Here is an 18,791-nt window from a genome sequence, read left to right on the forward strand (position 1 = left end):
CACCAGTGGCACAAGCTGTGTTTTGCCCCAGGGGCAGTATGCCTCTGAGTTATGGTCATTTGAGTATGTCACTGAGAGAAAGTGAAAGCTATTCACAGTGAGAGCAAGTGATGGCAATGTAAATGAGTAGGGAAACATTTTTGCCAAGAATGCTAAAAAGTCATTGAAAATGGGAAACAGTTTTTAGCACTACTGAATATGTTTGCAAAATATGTCAGTACCTTCTCCCAGAAAGCAAATACAGAACTCAGTTGTCTGACCCCACTTACCTCAAATGATACCTCTTGAAAGCTCTGTATGCAGCAATGACGTGACCCAGAATGCCAGTGTTGCCTCAGGTCAACTCCCTTGCAGCTTGTAATGCTTCCCCTGTCCCTTTAAGGGGCAGGGGAAGAAGAGAGGCAGGGAAGCGATCCTCAGAATCATGTACCTAAGGGGGGGTTAAGCAGTGGTGCTTTCACTTACTTTGACGTTGGTAGAGCTGCTGGAGGCTGCAAGGAGGTGCGGGGAACCCAGCGCAGCCCTCTGCAGGGCTTCCCAAGGCTTGGAATCTTGAAATGGAGTGATTGCAAAGCACTTCCTGTTTGCGGGAGTGCATCACAATTGCTCTGTTTACACGAATTGGTGGGTCGCAACCCACCAGTTTGAGAACCACTACTATATATCATGCAATGTATACTTGCATGCAGAACGCAATGAAATAAACCATGTTGAAATATCTCTGTTCTATCAAAATTTATAGCCAAAAAACGAGTGGGGCGAGGCGATGGTGCTTCAACACAACCACCACCAGGGCCATTACATTATGGGGATCGCTTCCTGCCCTTGCTGTTCCCCGCAATGACTTACTGAGGAAGTAAAGCTCCCTCAGAGTTTGAGAACCACTGATATAGCATGATGGTATTATTTGAAAATACCAAGATTTTTAAAATTTTGGCCAGTAGTGGTGTCACACCCCCTGTGTGCATCACCTGATGCAGCCCACACACCCCTAGCGATGCCACTGGGTGGTGGTAGACTTGGGATGAAGGGCACCCTGAATCTGCCACCCCTTGGCCACCCTGCAGTCTGCTGTGAATGCAGTCTGCATCATCTTGCCTAATGGATGAGCCATGCCTGTCTATATGGAGGAAATTGTATTGCTTGTATTGCTAAGAATACAGAAAATAATGAAGTTAAAATGTTGATTTATTTTGTTTGAGCCAAAAAGAAATGTCACTTATATTGCAAAAGCAAGCTCTCACAAATTGGTTTCCATTGATCCTGACTGTATTTTACTTTTAGTCATATCACTGAGATCTTTAACTGTTAAAATAAAATTGAAGACTTAAAAAAAAGCCCATTAAGTTCCTAGAGTTATCCCAGAGTTGCATGAATTGCTGTTCTTTCTTCTTTAAGTTGGCTCCCCTGTGTAGTGTATTTCATAGTCTTCCTCTGTCTTTAAATCCAGGTTCCCTACGTACTCATAAATTGCATGTGAAATGGGAAGGCAGTCGGCCGTGTGGCTCCATCAGTTCTGCCTGATGAAGTCCATTTGACTTACTATTTTCATAACTAAAACTGTGGCATCTGCTTGACTTTTAAGTTATCTACACAGAAAGCAAATCTTATGTAATTTGCATGTCTATATTACTTTTCATCTGATAGTACCTGAATCACTTTATAAATATGATTGGACCTTAAATTTATCAGAGAGAAAGAAAATTATTTTCTGAATTTGCAAAAGGTCAAGCTGGAACAAAGAGAACAGGGCATCCTATCTTATTTTCCAAGAAAATAAGAGAAAAAATTATTTACACCCTGATCCTTGTGCATTGTTGTTTGAAAGTAAATTCCACTGTGTTCGGTAAAGCTAAATCTGAAGGATGCATAAACAGGATAGAAGCCTTAGAGGAGGGGTTATAATCCACGTTCAGTCCCTAGCATCTCAAATTAAAGGATGGAAGGCTGGGGAAGACATCCTGAGGAGCCATTGCTGGTTAGAATCTGCCATGTGAATGGCATGATGGCCTGATTTGGTATAAGGCAGCTGCATGTGAGCTTAAGTTCATCATTGGTTAAGAGTGCCCCTTTGCCATGATTACTACCCATTGCAACATGTTTCTATCTTCTAATTACTCAGAAGTAAAACATTGCAAGATGCAAGTATGCTGGTTTGACTTGGCAAATTGTTAGACTCCAAGGATGGCTGGGGTCAGTATGTTAACATGTCCCTGAGAAGGTCTAACTTTGGGATTTGAATTGTTCACTCTAAAATAAAGTCATTGTTAAAGAATGAATATGTGATGTGAGCAGTCTTGCTTAAATGCAGTGGGGAGCCTGGTTCACTTGTTTTGGTGTGAATCGGGAGCAAGTACTGTACTGATGTGCAGTGGGCCCTTGGTGATCTGTGGAGAGAGGGTCCATTCCAGGACCCTCACGGATTCTATATTCTGCTGATAATGAAATCCACAGGGGGCCACGCAGCGCTGCAATTACTTACCTGGGCGTTGCACCCAGCCTCCTCGAAAGACCTCCCAGATGCAACTGGTAGGCACTTTCAGATTGTGCTGGCAAATCAGAAGTTCCTTCCAGTTGTATGTGGGAGCTCCTCTGAAGCCGTCCAGCTGCAGGCTCCGTATCCATGTATATTGAAATCTGTGGGTGCTGAGCCATGGATAAGGAGGGTCCACTGTATTGGTTTTACCCTAGTAGCTACTGAACAGAAATTACATTTGAGTTTGAGGGTGCATAGTTTCTAGAAATGCAGTATCTAGGAATCAGCAGGGTAGGAATTCTTGCCATGCAAGTACATGTATACAGGTAAAGTCAAGAATGACTTTATTTGCATTCTGTATTTTGCTTTGAATATAAGCATCGGTTTTTCTGAGTATAAGCATCTATGTGTAAAATCACAGATCATGTTTAAAAAAAAAGAGATAGTAAATAGTAGAATATTTCTTAGTCATAATGCTAAAGGAATGAACCTCAGATACCCACTTACTGCCCTTTTGTTCAAGGTCTTTTCACTTGGGAGTAAAAAAAATGTCCTGGACCAAATTAGCAGCCCCAACCCTCATTCAGCTGAATTTGCTTTCTGGTTGCAGAAGGAGTCTAAGTGTTGTCTTGGAAAAGAAACCCCTGGGGGGGGGGTACTAGCACATTTGAAGAGTCCCCCCCCCCAAAGGTTGATAATAGTTAAACCCAGTTCTGCCAGCAAATTGGTCCATTGGTAGGTTTTACTCTTTTCTCACTGCTGCTGGGTGGCAGTTGAAGGAGGAGAAGATACACCTTTACCAGCAGCCATTGGCAGTGGAGGGGAAGTTCAGTCATCATGTGAAAGTGCAGTGTCATTGATGGGCCAGCAGCCCCTGGTGTCATCCATGGTCTGCACTAGAGAATGCTAGCCAGTCAGAAGTCATGTGCTTGCCTGGTGCTGACTAAGAAACTCCTGCATCCATTACTACCTCCCACCAGTTGCCAGTAAGGGTGTACTTTCCCCTTCAATTGCCCCACTATTATGGGAAAGTATACCCACTGGTAAACAGCTTCACTAGGTACCACTGTTTAAAACAGAACACAGTAGTATTTGCAAAACAAGAAAGATAGGAAAATAAAAGGATGAGACAGCAAGAACTGAGAAACAAGGAGAAGTCAATCCTGTTGGTGGTGGTTAGCCTTAGCAAAAAGCAGCTGGTATGTCCAGAGAGAAATTCTCCTTGATGACCTCCAGATGCTCACAGAAGCTACCAGAGCAACCTGCATCCCAAACCTAGCTGGAAACTTGATTAAAAAGAGACAAGAAATTCTGCTTTTCTGCATGAATAGATTCCAAAGAATCTATTTTCAAAAAAGAGAAGTTAGAGGGAGGCTTGAAACTGTCAAGGCGATTATGGTGTAATAATGATTCTTAAGCAAGGTCTAACTACTGCCTTCTTCAAGGTTCTACCTAATCTGGAAGCAGATTAGGCATGTTATTTTTATCAAGAGACCACTTTATAACCTTTTAAAACATAATGGGTATAGCAAATCTTTTATCGTTTATTGCATTATAGCCTTGGAGAGTATTTCAAATTCTGACCATTAAAAGTTGGACTTTTCATTACTTTTTGCTGAGGGACATGGAGAACTCAGCATTTTATCTGTGTACATGTGGATGATCTGTAAAGTTTAAATTGCAGATTTAATTTTTATTGCACTAGTTTCATTGATCTCTCGACTTCATAGGTGCAGCACTGACTGTGATACCTTGACTTCTCAAATTATCTTTCGGTTTAATTGGGCCAATGGAGAGCTGTTAATTTTCAACAGCAAGATGAAAAATGCAATATGCTACTTTTGTATGAGAGTGTAACATGCACTTTCAGATATATTGGCTTGCCTGATAATTTTAAAGGTGCAAATTGCTTGCTGTGGATAGAGTGGGGAGACGATTCAGTGTCATTAATAGTTGAGTTCCAAGCCTAATCTGATTTATATAAAATGTTATCTGTACTTCTAAGATTTTTTTTTAAGTTTTAAGTGATTTTTTTAATTTTCCTAAATATTACTCAGAACAGATCTCCTTGCAAACTTGTTAAAAGTAGGTTTAGTTGGGCCCAGTTCAGCCTGAAGGCCACTTTAAATATCTAGTTTTGCAACTGCCTATATAACTTAATGAAGTGTGGATTTTTTCCCTGGTGTTTGCCAACAGGTGAAAGTCATGGTACGCATTTGTTCTACTCTGGCCAGGGACTCTTCTGAATCCAGCTCCTTCTTAAAGGTTGATACTCGTAAGAAGCAAATTACTCTGTGTGACCCCTTGTCATGTGGAGGCCAGAACTCCTTCCAAAAACGAAGCAGTCAAGTGCCTCCCAAGATGTTTGCATTTGATGCAGTTTTCCCTCAAGACGCCTCTCAGGTAGGCACCATGTGACTGACAAACTTTTAAGATTAGTAATACAAGAATTATATTCCTGTGATTCACAAGATTGAATATTGGCGTTAGATCAAGGATGGATTTGTTCCTTTGTAACATGTTTAGTAAAAATTAAAAGCCTGAAGTAAGGCAAAATCAGATTATTTATTCCAAAAGACTTTGCGAGTCAGAATAGTATTAACATAGGTCAAAATAACATTAAAAGTGAATGAAATAGATGTAAGTACTAGTCTGCAGGCCTGGTTTATGAATTCAAATCAGTATTTAAAATGCAACCCCCTTATACTCCTGCCCTCTTCTTTGGAATTCCTAGCCCACAACTTCCAAAATATCTATTGTGAGTTTGTCCTTTTATTCTATGGAGTTCTCAGTGTGTGTGTGTGTGTGTGTGTGTGAGAGAGAGAGAGAGAGAGAGAGAGAGAGAGAATTAGATCTGGGGAATTGTGCAAGTGTTACTTCTCCAGTCAAATAGGTAACCCTATGTGGATTCTTCAAGGTAAAAGAAAAACATCCAAACTAAATCTTCAGTGTCTCAACTTGTTGAGCCCTCAGCGCATCTGTAGGTTAGAAATTGAGTAGACTGATACTGATACATAATTGTTGTCAGGAGGTCCTAGGTGGGGTTAAGACCTGTTTATTATTTTTGCATCCATTAGTTTGCAGTTTTGTGATGCTTTGGACTATTTTGCTGTATGTTGTTTTGATGGCCATAATGAGAAGGCTCTATAAGAAACGAACAGGTTGCAATTATAAAGTGGGTATCTAAGACTGCAGTGCAACTAGAACTTCTCTTGCAATGTGATGGAGGAGAGCAAAAATAAAGAGCATGCTTTTACTCTGGGGAGTAAAGATAAAAAATGGGTTTTATGAATAGATACCTTAAGGTTTGCAGCTATTTCATTCCTTAACCAATATATTGATAATCCCAGCCACCAGCAGATTCATCTTCTCAGTAGCAGGCAATAAACGATACAATCAAGTGATCTTTTTCCTTTTATGACAGGCTGAAGTATGTGCAGGAACAGTAGCAGAGGTGATACAGTCTGTGGTGAATGGTGCAGATGGATGTGTATTTTGCTTTGGGCATGCTAAATTAGGTTAGTATGTTTCATATTCAAGCAATAAATCCTTCATCTAATGATCTCCTATCACTCGATTCTTCTATGTTAATCATGTTCATATTTCGCATTCTGTTAAGGTATCCCTCCAATAGTCTGGCAAAAAAATTTTGTGACAACCCTTGTCCTACACCATGGCAGTTAGGATAGTAGTTTAAAACTATGATATTTACATTAAGAAAAGTAATCACTTTGAAATTGCCTGTATGTTTTGTTTAACTCCCTCCAATGTATCAAACTAATTTTGGGAAAAGCTCACCATTCAGAGTACCCTTTAGCTGGAAAAAAAATGGCACTGCACAAGTTATGTCAACTTAAAGTAGAATGTTAGACTGTATTTATAAAAGCCATCTCATTTTCAGGCTCATGTGACATCTACAGGTAACCATCCAATGGAAATAGCACTTGTAATGAATCTGATTTCAAATTTGGGCACAATTGAATTTGCCACTTTCCCCATCTTATTCTAGGTTCTGCATTTTTCATCTAGCTTAATTATGTCTCTGGTGTAACGAGATGAGATGTAAATGTTATTTGCATGGACTCTATTATTGATTAGTGTATGTTTTCCATTAAAATATTTATAATTATTTGTGCTTTTGAATGGCTTTCTTACTTCATTTGCAGTGATTTGTCTTTCTTTTCTCCATATCATTCCAAACAGGGAAGTCCTACACTATGATTGGAAAAGATGATTCCATGCAGAACCTTGGCATAATCCCTTGTGCCATCTCCTGGCTTTTCAAACTGATTAATGAACGGAAAGAGAAGACAGGAGCCCGTTTCTCAGTCCGAATATCAGCAGTGGAAGTGTGGGGAAAAGAAGAAAACCTGAGAGACTTGCTGTCAGAGGTGGCCACAGGCAGCCTCCAAGATGGCCAGTCTCCAGGTGTCTATCTTTGCGAGGACCCAATCTGTGGCATGCAGGTGAATACAAGGCTCTTAAGATCCAACATATTCCTGGGGAAACTATGTTTTTGTTGGGATGGTTTCAAATTTTAAAAAAAATGTACCCAAAGCACGAACTTTTTTAACTTGGGAAATATTTACACTGAGACACACACAAAACTTTATGACCTGCAGCTGCAGGGCCATCTGCTCTCCTGGCCTAAATATTTGTGCCTTTGGCATATCTTGATACTGAGCAGGGACTTCTGTTTGCTGTAAAATGTGAAAGAATTCAGATCAAACAAAATTTGTCTCCTTCCTATAGTAATTTCTCCAATGTATAACAACACACTAAAATATTTACAATATTCCACAAATAGCTGGAGGCCAATAACATGGCTGTTTATATCTCCACGAACTACATTATTTATAGTACTAGGATTAGTAATGTTGTAGGAAGTATTAATAGCTACTTATTAATTGCTGCCAAGACATGAATGTGAGCCCTGGCTAAGCCAAGAATAATTCTGGTGTTCTTCAGGCAGGAACACCCAGCTGATTTGAAGGGGAAAAAAGAGAGAGAAGAAATGAAACCTAAACTTCCTTGCCAAGTTGAAAGATACACAAGTTGCAATAGCCTTGTAACTTTTAAACAAAAAATTTATGACTAAATCCTCTAGGCATCCTTGCTGGCAGGAACTTTTCATAGGCTTGCTGCTGGTACAAACAACCCACTGTCCTGTGCACATAGTGACTACTGCCTTTATGGTATGGGATTTTACTTGGACTCCAAATGAATGGAGTTTTCTGGAGGAAAAAAGGAGAGAGAAAAAGAAACCTACAATTAGCTTCAGAGCTCATGGGAACATAGAGGGCCACACAGGGTTCGTAGTAAAACTTCACCCTGTTGATCTGCATAGAAATATGTGTTGATGCAAAGATTCCCCCAGAGTCTGTGAAAAACAAAAAGGTTCTCCTTCATAAGCTAGTATCTGCCACAGCTCAGCCTTCAGTTTATTAATGACCATATGTGAGTTCTGAGCAATCCCCCCCCCGCCCACTTTGACACATAATTACAAGGTAATTTGTAATTACAGGCCTAAGTCCTAACCAACTTTTCTGCACTGGTGCAGCTGTGCCAATGGGGCATGTGCTGCATCTTGCAGTTGGGTGGCAGTCACGGAGACCTCCTCAAGGTAAGGGAATGTTTATTCCCTTACCTTAGAACTGCATTGCCCTTACCTTGGTACTGGAAAGTTGGTTAGGATTGCACCCTTAGAATTATGAAAGTTAAGAGTGCCATTTGTCTGATTCCAATGAGAAGAACAGCCTGAGGGCCATACTAGATGTGATTCCAAATGTGTAGCTTCTGCCAACAGTGGCAGATGCGCACCCAGCTGCTCATTCCTCACTCTCTGTAACATCTGATTGAACTTTCACATGTATACTGAGCTCAAGATGATCCACATTTACCTGGCCTCCCGAGAGGCACCAAATAATGTAGAGGTGGGGCACGGAAATTCCTGCCACTATCGTATCAGAATGATGCCAGACAGAGGCAAGAGACGCTGATATGCAGAAGCAATGCATGTAATATTATACCTCGTTTGGCCTTTGGGAAAACTGAGAGAACTGCCACAGTGCTGCTGCTTTGTGCTGAGGCTGCTGGCTAAAGACTCCACACACACACACACACACACACACACACACACACACACACACAGAGAGTTCAAATCCCAGGGCCTCTATGCTGCCAGAAGAGAGCAAGCAACTCTATCTTAAGGCAGCGTTTTCAAACTTCAGGGGAGCTTTACTCCCTCAGTAAGTTCTTGCAAGGGAGGGGCTAGGGCAGCGAAGCAATTCCCAGGATTGCTTTACTGGGGGGGGGCGAGGGGGGTGCTTTATACTTACATTTAACTAGTTAGGACTGCTGGAATCTGCAGGAGGTGTGGGGAGCCCAGCGCAGACCTCTGCAGTGCTCCCCACACCTCCTGCAGACTCCAGCAGTCTTATCTAATTAAATGTAAGTACAAACCACCTCCTTGCCCCCTCTTAGCAAAGCGATCCTGGGGATCGCGTCGCTGCTGCCCCCTTTCCCCACACCTTAAAAGGATGGGGGAAGTGTTACAGTTTGAGAACCACTGACTTAAGGGAATGGGGGATGTAGCTTAAGCAGTAGAGCATCTTTGCACACAGAAGGTCCCATCAGTGGGGTGAAGGGAGAATGGCCTGAGAAAACGATGGATCATGCTTAGAGGGCTCCCAGGGAAACAGGGTATGCCGAAGGTCAGTACGCAGACATGCCCTGAAGGAGCGACTCATTCGCATTCATATCTCAGAACCACTGCTGCTGTGGCACTGTGTGCACAGATCAGACACAGAAGGTCTGGAAGCTGCAGGTAGGGCTGGAAAAGACCCTGTCTGAAACTGTGGAAAGTTGCTGCCTGTTGCTGCCAGATACTGAACTGGATGCACCAATGATCCATCTCCATATAAGACAGCATCATGTAGTCAGAGCCCTTTCAGCAACTGTGAGAGAGGAAGCACACTTCATATGGTCCATTACAGGTCACCATGACATAAGTGACTGGAAGGGATCTAGAAAGCAAGTACTATGAAGAATAGTTAAAAGGGCTTGGTATGTTTATCCTGGAGAAGAGTAGACCAAGGAGAGTAATGATAGCCATCTTTAAACATGTGAAAGACCATTATGCAGAAGAAGGACAGAAGTTACTTTCTTAGACTTTTGAGGGCTGAACTAGAATTAGTGGCTTGAAACCAGTAGTGTAGCAAGCCCAGGGTGGCTGGTGTGGGCTGCCCTTTGTACCAGCCAATAGGTGGCACCATAAGGCTGTGTTGCTTGCCCTTTGGCAATCTTCTGGCCCAGCCGCCTCCCATACCTACTGGTGATCAGGTTTTTGCTGCTCGCTGGCGATTCGTTGTTCGCTGGCAATTCGTTATCGCTGTTCACTGGCTCGAAGGCAGCCGGACCTGAAGATTGCCCAAGGTGATCTGAAGGCAGGCTGTTGCATTTAATGCAATGTAACTACCTGAAAGGTTGGGGTGACGTGATTATGTCATCCCTGAATTTCCGGGTCACCAAGCTGCAGAAGATAAAGTGTGCTTTGGGTGGCATTCTCCACCGGTACTGGTTGAACGTACAGGTAAGCAGATTTAAGCAAGGCCTAAGGAAGAGTGTCATAACAATAAGGATAACTGAGCACAGGAACAGGTTGCCTTGTGCAGTTGTGAGCTCTCCCTCATTGGATGTTTTCAAGTAGAAACTGGTTGGCTGCTTGTCAGAGATGCTGCCTGTAGTTGTCTGGTTTGCCACGGATGTTCTGCAAAGCAGAATGTTCCCCTATCCAGAGATACTGTAATATTGTTTTGCCAGCAGAATGTTACTTTCCAATGTTGAATCTCAATCAGCACATTTCATTGGCTTTGCATCTCCTGGGTTGCCTTGCAGCTTCAGAATCAAAGTGAACTCCGGGCTCCCACTGCAGAGAAAGCTGCCTTCTTCCTTGATGCAGCTATTGCCTCACGTCGAAGCACCCAGCAAGACTGCCATGAGGAAGATCACAAGAATTCCCACATGCTCTTCACGCTGCACATCTACCAGTACAGAATGGAGAAGAGTGGCAAAGGGGGAAGTAAGTCTCATAGTGTTCCCATCATATGTACCAGTGGGGAACTCGGGTAGCTGAGGACCAATCAATTTAAAAGTGAATGTTCCCTGTGAATGTAGTGGTTTTTACATACTTGGCAACTCTGTAGGTATAAAGTAGGCAAGTTAATAAATAAAAAGTATACAGAATGGGGGAGGGGGCTTGGGCAATGATATTTGCCACTGAAACAATCCCCACACAATTCCCAGTTTGGGTAGTTGCCCTATACACTCTGCCCCTTCCTTTCACTTCCTTGTTACTTTTAAAAATTGCTTATGTTCCTTACATGAGTTTTGTTTACTTAATTAATTAATTATAAATATTTATACCCTTCCCCTCTCCATCAGGTGGCACTCCACATGGCTCACAGCAACATTTTAAAAAACAATTAACAGTTAATGAATCAAATCAAAACAGCAATTACAATATGAAGAAAAACAGTAATATCATCAAATCATCAAAAGAGCAGAGATAAGAACAGTAGCTGAAGGGGGAAGAGACAACTACTAAACCTCCAAAGCTAAAGGAAAAAAAATGGGTTTTGAATCACTGTTGGAAAACAGAAGGGGAGCCTACCTGCTTCTCAGTTTAAAAGTCAATTCCAGTGGCAAAGAGTTCCACATACTTGTTCCCACCACGAAGGAGTTTCTCTTTTTGGTTTTTCTGACCTTTATCAAGTAGACTGTCACAAGTTTTCACTGGTGACAGAATATATAGAAAGGCTGTTAGTAGCTATCTAGTTTTTCAATACCCTCAGAGCCTCATCATCCATGTTTCATCAGAGGCTCTGGGGATCCCACCAGAAATCAGTTCCTGACCCATGGTTTGAGAAACACTGATTTACTGGGTGTCACCTTGAAGAAGGCCATCTTTTTGGTCTTTGCCAAGTAGGTTTTCACTGGTAGCATAAAGTGTAGAAGGGGTTCTCCAGCTGATCCCAGGAGTTGGACCATTTCAAGGAGGTGGAACCCTTCAGCCATTTATCTGAAGCCACATGTGGTCTTAAGCCATTAGCAACATGTGAAGAAGAGCAGTTGAGACTACCCTCTCTATGCAATTAGAAAAAATAACAGGATAGGAAGGAAGGAGCCAGGACATGCTTGCTGCATAAGTATGCATAGTGGTAATTACATGAGACTGAATCAGCATCCTGTGAACTTCCAGGACTTGTTGAGCTTTCTGCCTTCCAGCTTATACCTTGTCTGCACTGAAACAAAAAGGAACGTAGTAGGTTGCCTAAGACAGGGCCTGTTAATTCAGTATGATCCTAATGAATTAAATCTCCTTTTACCTTGGAAGCCTGGCTGCCTTATTCATGCCACAGGAAATTGAAACGTGGGTGATTGCGTCTTTCCGTTATGGACATGTTTCCTCAAAATTGTTAAATAGATTCTAATAGAAAAATAGGACATAATAATAAATTTTCTTATGTTAACTGTGTTAACTGTGCTTTGATATGCACAGATAACAACAGGTGCCTGCAAAATGGCAGTGACCATTTTTTTAGTTGCTATAGCTGCCTGAATTGTTTGTGTGGCAGAGTCAGAAATGATGCAACCAGGGATGTTGCCTGACACCATCTCAAGTCCACCACTGTTGCCTCTGCTGCAGTGTGCAGAAAAACAAAGCTCCTTCTTTGTTGCATGATTTTCGCAAACCCAGAGGTGCGGGACCTACAGCTTTGTTTAAAGGGACCACACAAAGAAAGGAGCTCTGCATCAATCACACAAACACTTTTAATAAAACCAGAAGTCCCACGTTTCCAGGTTTGTGAAAACTGCACAACAGAGAACAGGAAAGAAGCAGATCAATGCAGCTAACATCTGCAGTTGGCTGGTGGGAGTAAACCCAGGGTGAATCTGCCACTCCCTCATCCTTTCCACCATCTGCCACTGAAGCAAGCCACATCAGATTGCCTCATGACTGGGCTGACCATGAGCAAAGAATCCTCCAGTCCAGGATATACAAAGAGTATCACCATTGATCATGCAATTAACTTCTGATTTAGACAATTTCTATATTGATACACATTTATGTAACCTTAAAGATTCAGAACATCCATATATGTATGAATTACAGAACATGTGTCTCAAAAAATGGCAACTGCTCTTGCTTTTCTTTTAACAATAAACCCTGTAGAATTGGCAGACAGAACTCAACTAAAGTTTTATTAATTAAGCACCCTTCAGTGAAAAGAGAGACTGAATATTCACGGTAACTTACTGTTGGGAATGGGAATGGCTTGTTTTAAGGAGATTACCATTAAAGTCTCTTAATTTTTTATGTTTTTACACACTATTTTAGTTAATTTCTAATGCAATTAAGTGAAGAAATCCTATCACTTCCTTGAGGCAGATCTGATTAATTATGCAAAAATTAAAATCCCACTGAGCTTAGTTTCATCCATATTCAGCCTTTGGATAACCTATTGAGCAACTTGTAGGTCCTGATTCAGTCTAAAGTTAGTAATGTTAAATCTCATAGAACAGTAATTAAACTTAAGCCCTTTTGATTTTAAAAATTATTTATTAAATTTGTTAAAAGGAAACAAAATATATGTACAAAAATCTCTTTATAAAAAATGAATTATATGCTGTTTTATAATGCAAAAAAATTACGTATTTGTGTCAACATTGCGCTTTTGTTTCCAATAATGAAGAAATGAGAGCCGTTGGTCAAAAATGTATCATTTTTCCTGGGATGGGTGAGTCAAGCACAACCTGACTTTAGTCAAGTCACAGGTCTATGCCCCCATTACTCAACTCAAAAATGAGCCCTACTGGGCCGACTTTCCAAGTTACCCACAGCATTTTGGTGACTCAAAAAGACTTGAAGCCCAAGTCTTTTATTCAAAAAGCCAGCTGCGGCAGCATGAAAAAAAATGGAGTTGCTGCCAGTGTGTGTGGGAGTTCTCTATAAACATCCCATCCCATCTGTAAACAAGGCAGGAGGGGCTAGGATGGATTGCCTTGGCCTGGGCAGCCCTGCATGAGCTGCTCGGATTTGCACTAGCTAAATAGATCTGATTAACCCGATAGGGCAGTCTGTGGCCTGACATGGGGTCAGGGGAAAAAATATCCCTTGACCCCAAGGTGACCTCCAGCCTGCTCCTAACTTGCATAGAATACAGCGCAGGCCATGTGCCCTGGCAGTTCCAGCGCAGATTAGATTGGGCTGTTATTCTTTAGGAATAGTAGACAGTTTGTCCCAATATTCTACCACTTTCTGTGGTCCCAATCTGGATGGGAGGGACTGAGCCATCTGCTATTTCCCTGGGAAAATGTTCATTTTATCTAGAGTAAATAGAAGCCAGATTGGACCACCCCCCTCCCACATCAGGACTGTGGATTCCATCAGGATTAAAACTCCTGTCCAATTTGATATGGGCCCAGTTCACAACCCCCCCACCCAGCTGCTATTCCCTCAGTGGCATTGCTAAGGGGGTGCAGGGGGTAGCAGTTGCACTGGGCAACAAGCTTTAGGGGGCAACAAGCTGAACTTGACACTAGTGGCCAAAATTGTGAAAAAAATTTGGTATGTACAAATAATACCATCATGTTATATATCATTGGAAGGGTAATTTAATGCAGAATGCAATGCAACAAATCCCATTGGAATATCTGTATTCTATCAAAAGTTATGGCAAATTAACCAGAAAATGCAACTGGCTTATGGAACAAAAAGTGGATTTTCTTAACTCAAAACTGACCCATGAGACTGATTGTTCTGAGAGCCAATGTGATGTTGTTATGATGCAGCATGGAACCAATAAGGTGTTAATAATGGTTCAGCTCTCATTTCCATGTATCATAATACAGCTACTCCTGCTTACTGGTAAGGAAACACTTTTTCAAATGATGCTCCTCTTATATTTTAACAGGGGGAGATAACTGTCCCTCTTCACCCCAGCACAGTGTCTCTAACTAATAACGGGCACACTTTTTATTTGTTTACGTAATTAAATTTGATTTTGTCATGGAGGGAGGTAGGTACAAAATCTTCTTAGATCCCAGGTAGCGTATAGATGCCTTAGCTATGCCACTGGCTGGAGGGAGGTGGCAGATCATGGGTGGTGAGCTGCTGGGGGGAGGAGGCAGGTTCTCCCCAATTTGCACTTATTAAAAAGCCTTGCTGTGATGTCACTGCCGGTTGTGACATCACTTCTGGGCATTATTTTGAGCTCTGCACCAGGCTACTTGTTCATTAGCTACGCCACTGTATTCCCTAAAGAAGAACTAAACCCATTAGGGCTAGTGACTGTTGAAGTGTCATTCGTATTTTAACGCTAGTAAATCCCATCTGTCTCTCTTCTTTTTTTAACTTCAGGTTGGCAGTGGTTCATAGCTACATAGCTTTATAAATATTTCTCAAAAGTGTTTGTGAGTACAAGTTGCTTGCAGTGTATATTCCTGTAACAGCATTTCAGTAACAACGCAGTTCTGAAAATTCCTTGGATAATATTCTTTCTTTTGTTTGTGTTATATGACACTCTAATTCAGTTATTTTCAATCTTTTTTGTCTCATGGCACACTGACAAGGTACTAAAATTGTCAAGGCACACCATCAGTTTTTAAGAACATAAGAACAGCCCCACTCGATCAGGACATAGGCCCATCTAGTCCAGCTTCCTGTGTCTCACAGCGGCCCACCAAATGCCCCTGGGAGCACACCAGATAACAAGAGACCTGCATCTTGGTGCCCTCCCCTGCATCTGGCATTCTGGCATAACCCATTTCTAAAATCAGGAGGTTGCGCGTACACATCATGGCTTGTACCCCGTAATGGATTTTTCCTCCGAATTGACAAGGCACACTATGCTGTTGGTGGGGGCTTATATCCCCCAATGATCCTATTAATAAATGACCCTCCACCAAACTTCCGCAGCACACTTAGGGACCATTCACAGCACACCGGTGTGCCACGGCACAGTAGTTGAAAATGGCTGCTCTAATTATTCACATGTATTTCATGTGTGACACTGGTATTTCTAAGTACAGTGTCAGCTTTTCTGAAATATATTCCCTGCAGTATTCAGAAGCTAATCTCTTTTGAACTGAGGAAAACTGAATAGCCTTTGGGATACATGCTACTCAGATGCTTATTGGGTTTTTAAGAAATAAAAAGTCAAAACTGTCCACCTGGCATGTCTCAAACATTCATATTTGAGTAGATTTAGAATTCTGACAAAGATATTCAAGGAAGTAATAACTAAGGACAAATGAAGTATTGCATTTTGGATTCAGATAACAAAACAGAAAGAAAGCTTCACGCTCCCAAACATTTAAGTACATAGGTCTTGGGCTTAACAACCAATGATGTCATTCTCTCTTTGTTATAACTATTTAATGGGGCTTTGACTGTCTGTACTTAATAGATAAGGAAGAACATTAACTTTATGTCCCAGCACTATGTTGACAGTAATCCATCTGAGTCAGAAACCTCACTCTGTTTTTTTTGTCTCATTTATTTTTTGATAGTGTCTGGAGGCCGTAGCCGCTTACACCTTATTGACCTGGGCAGTTGTGTCAAACCCCTCAGCAAAAATCGTGAAGGTGGTTCTGGTGTCTGTCTTTCGTTGTCAGCATTGGGCAATGTCATCCTGGCCCTTGTCAATGGCAGCAAACACATCCCATACAAGTAAGCTCTCTCTCTCTCTCTCTCTCTCTCCCCCCCCCCACCACACACACACACCCCTCACTAGCAGGTGAAAGAAACCTATCTAGTTCACTTTGGAGCAGAACAGCTGCATGTTACACATGAAAACTGCCTAAAGACCAAATTTAGTTCTGTGGGCAAAAGTTATCTATTCAGGAAGAGCTAGGCAAAAGGCTTGCAGGGTTCAGCAGTGCAGTACTTGTTTGCAAGTTCTCATTTCTGAACCATCCCTTTGTCTTGACTTCTAGACAGTTGTGGAAAGAAATATTAACTCATTGCAACTGCCCCACAGACACTTGAGCTGCTGCTTTTGTATCCAGTGCTGCTGCTGCTTCCTCCACTGCTATCCTAATCCTTGATCTTCCTTCCCCAACCCAATTCCAAAGGATCCTGGTCTAGATCCTGTTGTTATTGCCACTGCAACTTCCTTGTTGTTCAAAGTTCTGTCTTTCCCTACTATATTTTCTTAGTACTACTGCATAGCTAACAAGAGAAGAAGTTCTTCTATTTGGGATCTACTGTTGACCTATGAACCTTAGTTGGGCCATCACACCTTAAGATATATTCAGATAGCATTCCTTTTTATTGTACAAGTTGAACATTTTACATGCTAAAGGCCATTGTTATTGCATGCTGATTATTTTGTTGGATGGATATCTCTAAAACGTTCTGTAATTTTATAAGCACTTGATGCTTTCTGAATGCATTCGTACCTGGTCTCTTGAATTTCTCTCTTGGGTTTCATAGATAGTGTACAAGGCGCTGGCTACAAGCTAGCGCTAAAAGATAGTGGATAACATTATTGTTGGCTTCATTCATCATGAATTTTGTTCTTTCCTTTGTCCTCTCCTATCAAGATTAGCATAAAAAATGCTGCTGTAGTTCTGTAGAGATTGTGGGTTTGGAGTGATCTCCAGCTGCTGAGGCTTCCCAGGGCTGCTCTAAGACATCCTGCCCCATTTCATGTTGGCTTGGCCAGACACCTGTGTCCTCCTCTGCCCATTGGCTTTCTTGGAGTAAGGTCATCATCACTGATGTTCCTCCTCCTCTGATCAAATAAAGCATGGCAAGTGATGTGTGCACTCTGGGTTCTCCCATCATATTCTGAGAGTGGTGGGAATCGGTTGCCATGGCGACGAGGAAGACTGCCCCATTGAATTTGCCCATGTCAGTTGCTAATGATGCAGCATTTCTTTCTCCCACTGGAGAGATGGCTAAGAGGCAGGCAGGCAGGCAGCTTTCATCATTGACACTTCCTGAGAGAAGGGGTGGGATAGGGCTGGTTCCCTTAACAGGTTAATACAGCTGTACTACATGTATAGCAGAGCTTGCATTACTGTAGTGAATTTAAGGGGAATTACTGAAGAAGTAGTCATGCATAGGAAATTTTTGTCTTGATTTTTCTTGGTTGTCTCACACCATCTGTCATGTGCTCAGAACCAAGAGCATTAACTGACTTGATGTGGCTTTTCTAGCAAATCACTACGCCTTGGGTGGTAGGGCCCACAGCCTCTATTTCTGAGGCCTCGAGCATATGAAAAGTAGGTGTACCAAGAAAGATTCCAAGAATTAAACTGTCCCAAAAGCTCCCTTGGTTTGGTAAGGAAGGGTAAGAGCAGTCCCTTCCTAACAGATGAGGCCTTTGGATATTCTAATGTGATGGCCTGAGTTGATTGAATGATACTGTTGGAATTGGATATGTTGACCATTTTCTAGAGTTCTTGCATTTTAAGTATGAAAACACCTGTTTTTAAGAGGAAACAGGAAAGATGTAAAACAAAACACAATATCTGACTTCAAGATGAGTGGTCATAGTGAAATATGATATATTACATTTTTGATATTCAGTAATTCTCAAACTGCAGATTAAACACTTTCTTAGTTCCTCATACCTTTTTTCAAAGGGGGAAAGAAAATTTCAGAATCTTGTTTAATGTGATATTTTGGTTAGGGATGCCTGGGCAGCTGAAAAGTGGCCGGGGCAAAAGGAGCAATTGAAGACAGGCCCAGATCAGGAACTAGGTTGCACTAAAACAGAGGGCCGGAGGTAGGAAGTGGTCAAGTTCAGTCTGGAATTGAATACCACAGGAGTCGGTCAGAGTCAGAGGCTAGGTGAGGTGGGAAGAGCGTCTATGTTGCTGCTTGGACACGTCGTTCAAACTGCTGACCCCGGCCTAGAGTCAAGAGTTTTAGGGATCCTCTGACTACAAACAGCCTGGGGGGTCACCTGAAAGTGCTCAGTCTGGCACTGTACCCCACTGAACTCTTACTCCATGGAGCTTCAATGCCTCTGGCTTGCTGATGGACCTGGACATGGGTGACACAGGAGGTAAATCACTGGAGACTTGCCCCTTGGAAACTTGATTACACACTCTGCCAGTGCCTGCAGATTGAAATATCAGTATGATACCTGCTGATGTACCAGCCTTTGCTCCTTCCGGAAATTTGAAAGGGAAGAGGGATGGGAGAGGAAGTGGGGAGGACACTTCATTCTGCTCCGTTTCCCTCTTCCTTGTCCAGTTCAGGGAACAGGAGGAAAAGAAGCGTGGAAGTGAAGGGAAGATA

At 42.1% G+C, this 18,791-nt stretch overlaps 1 protein-coding gene across 1 annotated transcript in view; it reads left to right on the plus strand.

Moving 5' to 3' along the window:
- KIF26B (kinesin family member 26B) overlaps positions 1 to 18,791 on the plus strand; it is a 377,549-nt gene that overhangs the window by 296,138 nt on the left and 62,620 nt on the right. The window contains exons 6-10 of the mRNA XM_066617657.1: positions 4,673 to 4,879; positions 5,901 to 5,994; positions 6,680 to 6,942; positions 10,373 to 10,556; positions 16,049 to 16,208. Coding sequence (XP_066473754.1) covers positions 4,673 to 4,879; positions 5,901 to 5,994; positions 6,680 to 6,942; positions 10,373 to 10,556; positions 16,049 to 16,208 — 908 coding nt within the window. The remainder of the gene's footprint in view (positions 1 to 4,672; positions 4,880 to 5,900; positions 5,995 to 6,679; positions 6,943 to 10,372; positions 10,557 to 16,048; positions 16,209 to 18,791) is intronic.

The sequence above is a fragment of the Tiliqua scincoides genome, chromosome 1 (assembly GCF_035046505.1).
Source record: "Tiliqua scincoides isolate rTilSci1 chromosome 1, rTilSci1.hap2, whole genome shotgun sequence".
Taxonomy (NCBI): Eukaryota; Metazoa; Chordata; class Lepidosauria; order Squamata; family Scincidae; genus Tiliqua; species Tiliqua scincoides.